Source organism: Spea bombifrons, chromosome 4 (genome assembly GCF_027358695.1).
Source record: "Spea bombifrons isolate aSpeBom1 chromosome 4, aSpeBom1.2.pri, whole genome shotgun sequence".
NCBI lineage: Eukaryota > Metazoa > Chordata > Amphibia > Anura > Pelobatidae > Spea > Spea bombifrons.
Genome location: NC_071090.1, coordinates 69,573,386 through 69,586,777, shown reverse-complemented (window position 1 = coordinate 69,586,777; position 13,392 = coordinate 69,573,386). Strand labels below are relative to the sequence as shown.

The 13,392-nt window shown below is 38.5% G+C and overlaps 1 protein-coding gene across 1 annotated transcript; it reads left to right on the top strand.

The window, feature by feature from the left end:
- Nucleotides 1-493: 493 nt before the first annotated feature.
- CEP41 (centrosomal protein 41) lies at nt 494-11,550 on the top strand. Its single transcript, XM_053462078.1, has 11 exons — nt 494-607; nt 2,171-2,234; nt 3,466-3,513; nt 6,355-6,416; nt 7,505-7,580; nt 7,968-8,124; nt 8,835-9,004; nt 9,258-9,325; nt 9,969-10,083; nt 10,477-10,695; nt 11,231-11,550. Exons 1-11 carry the CDS (start codon nt 575-577, stop codon nt 11,368-11,370), a joined length of 1,152 nt encoding a protein of 383 aa, XP_053318053.1. The 5' UTR covers nt 494-574; the 3' UTR covers nt 11,371-11,550.
- The last annotated feature ends 1,842 nt before the right edge of the window (nt 11,551-13,392 follow it).

Sequence of the window (13,392 nt, the reverse complement as noted above, 5' to 3'; positions counted from 1 at the left end):
GCAAAATATTAGCCATGTCAAAGGGGTAATATGGGGGTGGCCCCTATATTAAATGGGGGGAAGGGCAAATTCTACTGCTTGCAGACACAATATTTTAAAAGATGTGCTAATTCATTTAATTGCTTAAACTGTAGCCATGATGCCCTGCTAGACTCATACAGGTGCATGTTGTTAATTAACGGTATGGCCTGAAAATGAATATGGGGCATTATGATATATCGTACTGTATGGGTCCTTCTGTGTCACCAGTTACTTTTAAACTCCTAAACCAGACAACTTGAATGCCAATTGAAATGGCTTCATATAAAATATAACCCAAACCTCCCAGGCTGGCGGGAACCGGACTAACTACCCGCACGAATGGACACGGCGTCCTTTGTCGCCTAGCAACCACTGCGAACTGTCACCAAATCACCAAGACACACCCCCTACCCGAGTAAGGGCAAATGCGATTGGTTTTCTATCAACGGTCGACCAATCACAGGATGGATTGTTTGTGGATGTGTTGAAGCTGAAGCGGCAGAGCGGAGGTGAAACGGTGAGCTGTGCGGGCTGAGATTGAATTAAACAGATCATGTCGGCAAGACGGAACATCGGGGACCCTGAGGTAAAACGTGGGGCCAATTGTGTGACTGCCGTCCCCTTCCCGTAATTAGAGACATGTTTGTATTGGGTGGTTAATGGACGATACGCTTACTATTAGCTTGTATAAATCGGTTGTTATGTTCAGTACATTAGAACGTAGACCAAGTATATCGATAAGCCGCCGTTTTTTTCGGTTGTGTAACTACCGGATACGTGATCATTGTATCTACGCAGTTTCACATCTGCTTTTAATTCAGTATCCTTTGTTGATAGCCTACGTGCCTAACCATAGTTTGGCATTTCATTGCATAGCAGAATAATATGGAATCAAATAATCACTCCGTCGATTTGCATTAGCAGAAATATGTGAGATACAGCATATGACCCATTATTAAAGGTGATCTGTTAATAGGTACCATGGAGGGTAGTATTGTTTCTTTATTTATTTTTGTGGGCAAAAATATATGTTAGAGCCTTTCCTATATGTTTTGTAGAAACCCCAAGTTTTTAAGATCCCCGCACGCAAGAGGGATTACTGGTAAACCTGAACTATTAATATTCATTTATTGTATTATGTGATTGAAGCAGATGTTGAATTGGGATCAAATATTATAGGTTATTGGGCTTAAGGGCTGCTGTTCGGTTCTAATAAAACAGATAATTGTCATGGAAACAATAATTAGAATCCCAAAATAGATAGCGATGATGTGGAAGCTGCTACTAGCTGAAACAAACCCTAAAGCATTAAGTATTTTGTTAGGGGTCACTCCAACCATCATATGCGAAGTACTTTCATATACATTTGTTGTTCAGGGGGGATAGTGGAATATGCCTTTAAAGGGGAATACCTACCCTTTTTATATAATATCATTTTCTTTATTAGAATAACGTTTTTTGTAAAATGTTTTTAGACATTATTATTATTATTATTATATTGAGTCCACAATTTAAGCAGCACTTCTTACTAGACATTCTAGAGGTATGACAAAACTAGAATTGACAGATTAAGACAACCTGTTCCGTTAATTATTCAGGACCCCGTTCACAAATTTACACTCAACAGGGAATGGGGTATGGAGAAAGGGGGTGGTAGTGCCATAGATGGATGTTTGGGTTGTATCAGCGGCAGATAAGTTCTAGCTGTAAAGATCGTTTGTGTCTCTGAATAGCAGATTTTGAGGTTTTCTTGAATATTGAGAGAGAGGTTAAGGATGCAGTAATATGAAGGGCTTTATATTTTAGAATTATGTAAAATGTAATTTATTGAGGTAATAGGTAGCCAGTGGAGGGCTTCATAAAGTGGAGAAGAAGAGCGACATGCAAGGAAGATAAATCTTTAACCACTGGTTTAACAATGAGAGTAACAAACATAAATAAAACAAACAAAAAATAAAAAAAAACAATGTTGCAAACTGGAATCTGCTGTAGTCCAAATTAAGTTCTGTTGATAGTAATGGTGCTCTTACTGCTCTATATCGGGAAGAGAGAACATCATGGATTCTACACTGCATTTTATTTATTGCACACTGTATCAATTTTACTGGGAGGGGCAGTGAAAATTGACATTTTACCTTTTTGTTTTCAGGTTTTGAAGAAGAAAATACCCCAGAATCCTAAGTACCTGCATATTAAATCAAGACTTGATACAGGTCAGTAGAGCTAACCTTACATTTCAAAATCTCCTTCAATATTATGGAAATGAGATAACCTGTGTTTCTTGTAATAGTTTTAAATTGGACCTTACGTGTAAAATGTACGCTACCTCTATTTTGTATTAACATTTTAGACCTACCATACAGGTGGTGCTTTTTGATTGGGAAGAACAGGGGCAACCCAGATGAGGTGTTCAGTGGATTAGTGTTACACTAGAGAGAATCATCCTGTCTTTAAACTTCTCTCACCTTTGGTACCGACTCCCTCCTTCCTCACTGTTGAGCAAGCATACATAAACCCCTAGCACTCCCCACCAGATTGAAATAAGATGAAAGTTCAGCTACTGGTGTTCAATGTTCTGGGGCTTGATAGGCAGGCTCGCAGGCAGTGTGGGATGCTGGTGCTTCGTACACGGCCTGTTCCTTGTGCCCAGGGGGGCATGGATTTAGCCTTTAGAGGTTCCAACAGGGTGTGGAGTGGTATGTTTGAGTATATGATGGAGTGCTCATTTTGAGTGCGCATCAGTGGACATGGGAGTTTGGTCTGTACAGTGAGATGTGGTTGTCGTTTTTGAGGCTGCATTGGTGAGGCAAAAAATGGTCATCATAAGTTTGCTTCAGTGCTGGCAGTGAGTTGATCTTGTTCCTTTTCGGGGGAGCTATAAATTCAAGGACAGAATCCTCCCTTTTAAAGGTTAGTGAATGTCAGTCGCTGATCTTGTAAAGTGTGATCTTTTAGGAATCTAGTCTGAGAACCATGGATCAGTTTCCGTTCTGCTTGGTTGAAACCTTTGTGAGAACTGCTGTTGATGTTTTCTAATAGTCACTAGTTACCGTTGCTAGTTTAAATCATTAAAGAGTCCAGTAAATGGGGTATAACTGACTGCAGAGCAAAAGTACACATATCCTACTTAGCCTTTATCGTAGGATAGCTTCGGTTCTGGAGTTTCTGCCAACAAGTGACTTAAGAAATGATATCCCTTCAGTTCAGCTTTTTGGCTCGTAAATAAAGCACCTGTTGTTTGAAATGTCAATACAAAGATGTTTCTTTTCTTACTGCGGGTGCTGGATAAAATTCTGTTTGTATGTTTAAAGTGGTAAAATGTTTGTTGCTTGTATAGAAAATGTAGGAGTACAGCGGCGTGAAAAAGTATCATATAGACACACACGATTTCCTAAAGCCTTTGGAATTTTGTTCAATGCATTAATACAATGTCTTCATTTCAAGGTAACAGCATGACCAAGTATATGGAGAAGATTGAAGAGATTAAGAGAAGTAAGTGAATCTATCCGCAATTTTCATAAGAATCCTATACTGCTTGAATTGTCTGTCTCTAAGAAGACCTATTATTATTTAAACCTATGGGGGGGTGGGGAATCAATACATCCCATGGAACCATTTAAAGGGAACACGTTAACATGGTCACCTGGCTGCAGATTGTTCTAGACAATAAAACTAAAAATCCATGTTTTTGGTTTTTTTTCTGAAAAAGAGGATAGCACACTTAATATACTCTTCAATTAGCAATTCAATTCCCAGAGCGCAAATTCATGCAAGCTTAGCCAGCGTGTCTTAGAATCACAACGCAGTGATTTCAAGTGGAAGCTATCACGATAAAAGCAAACCAATAACATCAAAGTAATAGACAAATTAAGTTCAAGTGTGTTAGGCTGTAAAAATACGTAGAGCTTCTAATTGTCAGTCTTGGGTTTTTTTTTTTTGTTAGTCCGGTTGTTAAACCTTTAAATCAGAATTTAAAGTGTAATTATACTTATTAGTGATGATTAGGTAGCGCAAAGATGAAGCTGCTACTTACATTTTGCCAGTATATGTCGGGTGCACTGTATTTTTGGTTTAGTGTGCCAGATTAGCATCAGCTGACTTTATATAGCGATTTATTGTCAGCAGGGTAATGGCTAGCGTGCCTCCTTCCTTGGTTCCTCATTATGCAGAGCCTGGAATGGGAGACTGGCTATATGGTGCTGTGTTCTTGAACCCAGGTGCAGGGGAAACTCAGTGGAAGGGCATGTAATATATCTAACACTGCCTAAGTTTGGCGTATTAACTATTCATTTCATGACTCCCAATGTCTTGGAATCTTCCAGGTGGTCAATGATCAGTGTCACTGTAATTTAGACGGGGACAGTGGTGCACACATGGGTTACATAGAAACATAGAATGTGACATAGAAACTTAGAATGTGACAGTAGATAAGAACCATTTGACCCATCTAGTCGGCTCATTTTTCCTGATGTAAGTCATTAACCTTGTCTTAGATTCAGGTTTTATGTCTATCCTATGCATGTCTAAATTCCCTGATTTATATTAACCTCTACCACTTCTAATTGGAGGATGTTCCACACATCTAGCATCCTGTCAATTAAAAGGGTTTGATTCTCTGATCCCATAATAAATAAATAGTGTGTGGCTGTTCCCAGTTGTATTCATAGGATCCATGGCAAATGGGATTTTTTGGGTCTATGTACCTCAATGAGGAAAAATATGAAAGGCTGACATTTAGTGCTTTGCTGTGCGATTGTTAGCCATCTTGCTCAGGCTGCTACTTGAGGAACCTGCTGAAACTTGCTGTGCTGTGGGACAGTCTTGAGTGCTGAGCCCATGGATGGGAAGCTTCTGACTGCCCATTTATTTAATTGAACTAGATACATTGATACATCTATAGAATGAGGCATGTTGTATGTGTTTTATTTTTTTCTCTTAACGCGTACAACATTTTTATGACATTCTCCCTTTAAGGTATCATTTCAGTTAATTGTTCCTCTGTTTATTTTGCCAGACTCCTGGTGAATCTCCCATTAGTTCTCGCTTAACAAATGATGTTTTGTTGCTGTCCAGAATCTAATTCCCCCAGGGCTCATCCAATCTCCTTTTTTTTCAATTTTGGTTCAGCAGTAGACACACAAATCTTTGTCTTTTCTGTTTTCGCATTATAATGCAGGATCTCTGGACCTGCTAGAATGGGTAATTTTGTACCTATTGGTTAGGGTTCCCCATATCTATGTGAAATCAAACACCTGGTACAGTTATTGTCTTTTTTTTATGAACACCTCTGATAATATGATGTCTAAAAGTATACGGATCTGATTAGACTGAACAAAAGACCCTACTGTCCTTGGGTTTGCCAGTATGTGAGAATCTGGGACAATTTTTAGATCGTTCGCTAGACTCGTAGTTGTGAGGACTTCTCTGGGCTTTGACTGTTCATTAGGGTTTTCTACACTTTGCAATCAACCATCAAAACTAATCTATGATGTCCCAAAATGCTAAAGAAGCTTCTGGTCATGGAGAACCAGGTAGGAGTCTACATTGGATTAATTTTATTAGACCAGTATTCAGAATGTTGCCTTTCCTTTTCCGTTGTGATGGGCTTAGTTGTTTTGTTATTGTTTTGATCCGGTGGTAGACTGCACTTGGACAACAGCTGTCAAGTTGAACTGCAGCTCACATGTTTCTTAGACAACCTTTGGCTAGGCACAAGCTGGCTAAGGGTGCTAGGTGTTTTAGGTGAAGAGCTACCCTATGTGTGTGTGCGTGTATGAATGTACAGTGATACCTGATGACTTAGTATTCAGGTTTAGTTCATTTAAAGACATTCTTCAGTGTAATTCAGTCTTATTTATACCAGTCTTGTTAAATGTATTATATTTTTGCAAAAAACAAACAAACACTAATAATGCCTAGTGCTCAAGGGCAATGCTGTGGGTGCTGTTAAACACATCTGTCCCCCTCTAACAGATCTTACTATACTAACAACAACTAGAGTCAGCAGCACTCATGATTTAATATATATGCCACACAACTAGCAAATCTGCAGTTCCTTAGCTTACATAAACAACATTAGTATCTGCATGCATCATGCTTTGCTCTGATAAACTCAGTTTGTGTTCAATAGCTGCTTTCAATGTTTGGTGTTCTCACTGTGGAGTGGGGATCAGTAAAGTCAACTCAACAAGCTTTGTGCTCCTTCCCATTCTCTATGCATGAACAATCTCTTGTAATAATAATTCTCCTTGGTTAATGAGACCATGTCTGTAAATATCATTAGTTTTCTCAGCAAATTATCACTGTTAATATTTTATTGTTTTATTTATGCAGATTATAGGTACAAAAAAGATGAATTGTTCAAACGGATTAAAGTTACTACTTTTGCCCAGCTGGTAAGCATCTTTATTTTGCATCTGTCTGTCAGCAGGGTATCAGCTATCTCGTTTCTGGGGTCATTTTACTGTAATGAAACTCCTAAACATATGGTCCTGTTTGGGTGAAGACCCATGTTATTTCAGCCCCAAACAGTGGAGTTGACTGCCATAATATAATTCTATGAATCGGGTTAAAATGGAGCTGAGGCACCTCTGCAGTTTATGTCAATTAATTTGAAGCATGAATAATAATAATTGCAGTTCTAGTGCTGGGTGGCAGACCATCCATGGGGATTTTGGTGCATTAACAGGGGCAAATATTTTTGGCACCAAGGGTAGATCCTGTATGTGCCCCCCCCCCCAAAAAAAAATATATATATAAATTTAATGTTTAAATAAATAACATTTACTGAACAGATATGGTACAGCATAACTCCCATCACTATACACTCAGACGTGGTAGACCTTTACCCCTCAGCCTGACTGTCCCATTTCTGCCCCTAAACACCCATTCACTCTCCCGCACCCCCCTAACCTTTCTTGCAGATTTCACTGGTCCAGGGGGCGGCCGAGCATCACCGGGGCTGAGCAGACGTCTATGCGGCCCGAGGGCTTCCTAACACTGGCCCGCAGCTCACTGCTGTGGCGCCCATGCACTGTGTGAGGAAACTCATTTCCCACGCAGGGGGAACAGGAACCTGGGTGGGGAAAAACCTTCCTTGCACAGTGTTTCGGCGCCACGGCGGTAAGCTGCGGGCCTGAGTTTGGAGGCCGGGCCACCGGGCACTCCATTGATGAGTGGCACTTGGGACAGACCCCCTGGCCCCCTTTAGGTACGCTACTGCGCAGTAATATCGGGGACACTTCAAGTGGGCTCATGTTCGTGAAATAAATTGGTGCACGCAGATTCGTAAGCAATGATAGGTGATTACAATGCTTTTGGCAAATGAGAAAAGGGGTGCTTTAATCTTTACCATAATCTGCAGTTTTCACCTTGTCTGTGTGAATGTTGCTTAAATGTATTTTACAAACAATGGGACATTTATGTATGAGACAAAAATGCATGAAAATATATTTGGAGATGACCCTCATTCTGTTATATGCAGGTTCTTCAAGTTGCATCTGTGTCTAATGATAGTGATCTAGCTGAAATGACCAGTGAAGAGCTCCAGAGGCTGGAAGGTAACGTTTACCTGATTGTTAGTAGTGTCAGCCACCAAGTCTGCATGGAAAGTTCTGCCGTGAGAACGAAATGTACTGTGAGGATTTGCAGTTTTGTTTTACTGACAGTTTCTCTGTTTATACACATTAGTTTGGAGCCAAATCAGCTTTAATGTTTTTATACAATTATTTAATTAATTAAAAAATTAAAAAATTAAAAATTATGTTTTAAGCATGCCATCTCTGAATATGTCTTTAAAACCAATTAGCAACAATTAAATCCTTTTAGATCTGTAACCCCTGCCTTCATTACTAATATCTTTTATGACCCTCTTTATTCACGTTTATTCTGTCTTATTAGCCACATGCCCCCCCCTGCATGTTATATTCATTCACTATCTTTCACAGACAGTAACTCAGTGATATCAGAGGCTGATACAGATCTTGTGACAGACAGAACCAATGGGACAGGAAGCCCTAGCACTGTACCCATGAGTGCAGTCCAGTTGCTTGATAACATCGGAGATGGGGAATCCGTACAGTCTGCACGCTCTACTCTGCATGGGTAAGTAAACCAAAGGGAAACTCACAGCAACATTGTGTTTTGGACTCATCGCTGGATGCAGATGATTTGTAATATTACCATTGATAATAAAAAAAAATCCAGATTTGCCATGGACTTGAAGGTGCATTATTTGTAACCCCCCCCTTTTTTTTTTTCTGTGACGTGAAAAACAAAGAAAACCCCCCCAAAAAAGAAAAAACTTGAAATAAAAAGAAGTTTAAAAAAAAAATAAAAACTCCACTTACTGACGGTATTTTATTTTGCTAAGCCAGGCCTTTTTATGGTTTGTAGAAATATAATATTTTAACAAAGCAATAATAATCATATCATTTTCTGATTGCCAAAACACCTGCACAAGTATACCTTTGACACACAGACAAGCCTTTATGAAGGTGTTTCACAAAGTTAAAAGATACATTTTTTGTGTGATATACAAAAGCAGGTTTGGTAGATGCAGGTAGATCATAAAAATAACATTCTCTCTTCAAACCATGCAATGCTATAATTGGAGAAACAAATTGGTAAATCATGCTTTAATTTCTGTGTAACATTATTGAGGTGTTTTGCATTTCATTGGACGGCCTTTTTATTCTTGAATAACACCTACATTGCTTGTAATTTCACAAAGAGGCAATTAGACATCTTTCTTTTTATAGCGTTTGATGTGCAGATGCGGACTTCTATTTCATTTAACTGCATTCTTCCTCCAGTGTAATAAGTGGTGTGGGTGAAATGGATTTGGGAAATCGTCAATCAAAAACATCGGTCGATGACTCCTTACCAAGTCCAAGGTCTTTGGAAAAACCTTACCCTGATTGCCCTTACCTCCTCCTTGATGTGCGAGATAGGGACTGCTATGAACAGTGCCATATTATTGGAGGTCAGTGTTTTAAAGTAGATACTGGCCATACTAAAATTGACGTAAACAGTGCTATGTAAACAGTGGGTATTCTGGAGGAGGGCAACCCTGGAAGATAACTGGCTAACAGTGTTTTAAAATGTATTCAATTACAAGGGTCATATTATGGTAAATAGGTAACTTTTTCATATTACAACACATCCACAGTGACATGCACACATATGGCTTTCTAATCATTTTCAAGTGATTCTATTCTACTATCTTGTCTCCGCAGCTCACAGTTACCCAATAGCAATGCTTTCCAGAACTATGAATTCATTCACCCATGAAATCTTGGAGTTTGTATCCTTTATGCAATACTAAGGGAAGCACTTACAATGTACCGATTACCAGTAGAAGACTTCTGTCTTCCCTCTGGTTGGTTTCATGTCCTGTCTCAAAATGAGAACATGTGATTTCTGGTGCTCAAGCTCCAGTATAGGTTCCATGCATCCAGACCTGTGCTCGGTCCATCCAGACTGCAAGCTTTACATAAAAAGCATCTAATAGTATATGCCACCATAACGTATGTCACAGATTTGGTATCTGGAGCTCCTAATATCATTCCCTCTAACAATGAGTTATAATGTTGAGTAGGCGATGGGGACATGAGGTTCATATAAAAGGAGTGGGTTTCTCCAGAGCCGAAAGGAAGACAATCCAAGTTCTATAATGCTGTTAAATTAGAATGGGAAATGAAAAGTGGATGAACTTAGGTATCGTCAAGGCACAAGGGGAACCATTCAGCTTTGTAGACGGTTTGTAAAGCAAGAACAAGTTAGAGAGATTTAAGGAAAGTAGACACTATTGTTTGAAATTTGTATTTCTATGTAACAATCTGTAAAATAACTCCATGCAGCATTGTTGTATAGTTAACACAAAACAAGTAAATGAAAGCAAATATTCCACTTAAATACATTTATTGTCCTTGATCACTGGAATTTAGAAAAACTCTCATGGTAAAATTATTATACTGTATGATGAAGATGAAAGGATGGCAAGCCAAGCAGCCACTACTATGTGTGAGAGAGGATTTGAGAACCTCTTTATGTTGTCAGGAGGTAAGGACATTTCGCTGTTATTATCACATCTGTGGAACATTGTTGCTGAGCTGAACTATAGGTTAAATAGAGCAATATAGGAGTATTCACTTTCTAGACGTTCTCTGGGATAAATTGCCTGTAAGTGATTGTGATAGTAACGATTATAAATAAAATTAATACATGCAAATATAACATATAATAACAACTAATGATACATTATCTGCCTGTGGGATTGTGAATCCGTTTGAGGGTAAATGTGAGGATTGTGAGTGATTTTGGTGGTAGCAGAGTAAGTATGTTTGGTGAAGTGTGAGATGCTTCCAGGCCTTTAATAAAGTTGGTTTCACATATTTTACTGTATAACTGGTACATCAATAAATCCATCCTGGTTAATGTGTCTGTTCTGTGTAGGTTTGAAAGTCATTGCACAAAAGTTTCCAGAAGGCCTGATCACTGGTACATTCCCCATCACATGCCATCAACAGCCAACCCAGATTAAGTCTGGCCGTAAACGGGTTACCCCAAAAGAGATTATAATACCTGCTGAGAACAAGTGGAGATTTTCCGCTCAGGATCTGGAAAATATAGAGCAAGACCTTGAAAAGTTGCTTCTGCCGACTGACACTGCCAGTAAGGATGATTCTCTTCATTTATTACAATTTATGCAACACAAAGGGATTATACAGTGTTGTACAATATATACAATTAAATGTGAATATCCTTTTATACTTTTAAACAAAATCTGAGATCTACTTTTTTCTATCTCAGCTGGATTTTCTTGTCCATGTAATATGTTTATTTTAGAAGTTACTGCATTTGGTGTAGGGACCTCTGTGGTCCATCATCTATTTTAAGAGCTTGGCAAAAAGTCAGATGTTCTCACCACATGAGTATGTGGGAATACCTTGTAACTTTTGTACTTTCTATGAATCCTTTCCTAAGAATGCAGAAAACTATGAATATCTTATTTACAACGCTTAAAATTGAATAGAGTGTACATCTGCTAATGGAGACACATGCATGTTCATTGTTACATTCTAAAGGCCACCATAGCAAGTTGTTTTAATAGCCAACGCAGACATGTTCTATTGATCAAGGCTAATGTAGGTCCAATAATCAGTTCCAGGTTGTGTTTTTCAATTATGATTTCTTTGACTTTTCTCAGGCCGACTCAGCCGTATATCAACTGGAAGACTGGACTCAAAAACACCCAAATCCAGAAACAGCCAATTTCCATCATCTGCCATTTCAGTCAGCTCTAGGTCCATCCGCAGCACCAGTCCTCAGTCAAAGCCGTGGAAATAGACCAACTGCTTGTTACTCCCCATAATGAACAGTACTCCTCATTGGACCTGTATCTGCTTTGTTCCGTAGAGCAGTTTATCATTCAGACTCCAACAGTATTTCTAGGCTAGACAGTTATTCCTTTCGGGGCTGAACAAGCTATCGAGAAAAGTAGAATATTGTTTAAAGAAAATTGAAAATATGTTTTCTGTTTTTTTTTTTTTGCTGTTGTGTTGTGGGTGTCATATGTAGAAGCGGATTGCTGCTTGATTGTACTCAGAGATATTTGAGATTATATGCGAGGCCACTAACATTATCTGTAATTGGTTACTGCATTCTAAACCTAGTTCTTGGCTATAAATGCTACACTTATAGCAGGAGAGATCAAAGTTGCTTTGCGGAAATACTCACATTTAATGTTATCTTTTTTCCTATCACCATGTTGCAAATCGAGGCTAATTTCAGATGTCCGAGACATTAACAGATACAGAATTTGTAGTGACTTTTTTTTTTTATTCTTTTGAGCTTTAGTTCAGATCTAAGCTTGAAATCACCAAACGTATTTTTTATCTTTTCACATACCTATAAAGAGGGATGTTGTAATATCCTTTTATCATTTTCCATGTGAACAAGGAACTGTTCGTTAAAGGGTAGTTTAAACGCTCTACTGTGAAGTATTCCGAGGAGGAGAATGAATCAGAAGAATATAGTAGTACTTGGTAACTAGGTTTCTATCATAGATTAAATGTGTTTTGTGTGGATCTACACATACATACTTTCATAAATCTCTAAAGAAAACTCCTATAACATTTGTGTTTTGGGGCAGTTTTGAATATTATTTGAAACCAAAATATATGTGTTTATTTATTTGCTAGGTTATACATGTTTAGTTTTAATATTCTCTTGTCCTTCCCCAAAAAAACTTTTTGGGGGGTCTACTCCATGTGATTTCATGTGCTTCGTGGTTATCTGTGCCTATCTTTGGCAATGTGATGAGATCCTGTAAACATTTTTTGTTGAGGAATGATTATAGGACATACTAGCTCATTGTGTAATTTACATTTCTGGTGTAAATCCATGCCGCTTTTTTTTCTGCTTTGTTTCGCGTAATGAAGATTTTATCTCCCGCATTAAAATTGTGACCACAGTCTACTACCCTGTGGTATACTGTGATTTTTTTTTCATTTATTCTGTCTTTCCAGTACGAAACAGATGTACTGTGATTCCCATGTGCCTTTTTAACCCTCATAAAGTATACGTCTTGCTTTCCATATACATTGACTTTAAAAGGATGAAAGTTATGCTTTGACATTTCTTAAGGCTACCCAAAGAAAGGTTGTCCATCTTTTTAAAAATACTTACAGCCAACCTCCTGAGCTTATAGACAATCTTTATCTACAGTTCTGTCAGCTAGACTGCATAGGAAAATCAGCATATGTTTCTTCAACAGTGCTACATTTCTGCCGACTTTGGACATGCTAGTGTGTTTTGTTACATTCCTTTTATTTTTTATGAAGTATTAGACATGTGGGCGGGGGGGGGTTGCTTCCATAATATCACCTAACACATTTGGTCTACTGGTGTAAAGGAGGGCCAAACTGCCCTGGGGATGTACATGTAATGGAACATACTGTCCCTTTAATAGTGAATATCTTTAACAGTTAAACCATTCAAACTTTAGGAACATAATTATGTTCCTATAATGGTAGTTCTTGTTCGCTATTATTTTGTGCTTTAGGTTTGTGTGCCAATATTGACATCACCGTTACATTGTCAGTTCAGTGAATCCTTATTGAAGTATGTTTCCCCCAAAAGCAGTAAAGGCAATGTATGTACTGTCTCTAATAAAAACAATTAAAATATTTTAATAAAATAATTGTCTTGCGTGTTTAGATCTGAGCGACTTTGACAAGGGCCAAATTGTGATGGCTGGATGACTGGGTCAGAGCATCTCCAAAACTGCAGCTCTTGTGGGATGTTCCTGGTCTGCAGTGGTTAGTGCTAGACGTGGGCGCCAGCCAACTCTTCGCGTTCGTCTTCGTG

What these genes read in the sequence shown, in the direction of transcription:
- CEP41 (XM_053462078.1), top strand. Translation starts at nt 575, where the DNA reads ATGTCGGCAAGACGGAACATCGGGGACCCTGAG. An exon ending in TTACTACTTTTGCCCAGCTG is followed by an intron (nt 6,417 to 7,504) that starts GTAAGCATCTTT and finishes TGTTATATGCAG; the next exon opens with GTTCTTCAAGTTGCATCTGT. An exon ending in CCTCTTTATGTTGTCAGGAG is followed by an intron (nt 10,084 to 10,476) that starts GTAAGGACATTT and finishes TGTTCTGTGTAG; the next exon opens with GTTTGAAAGTCATTGCACAA.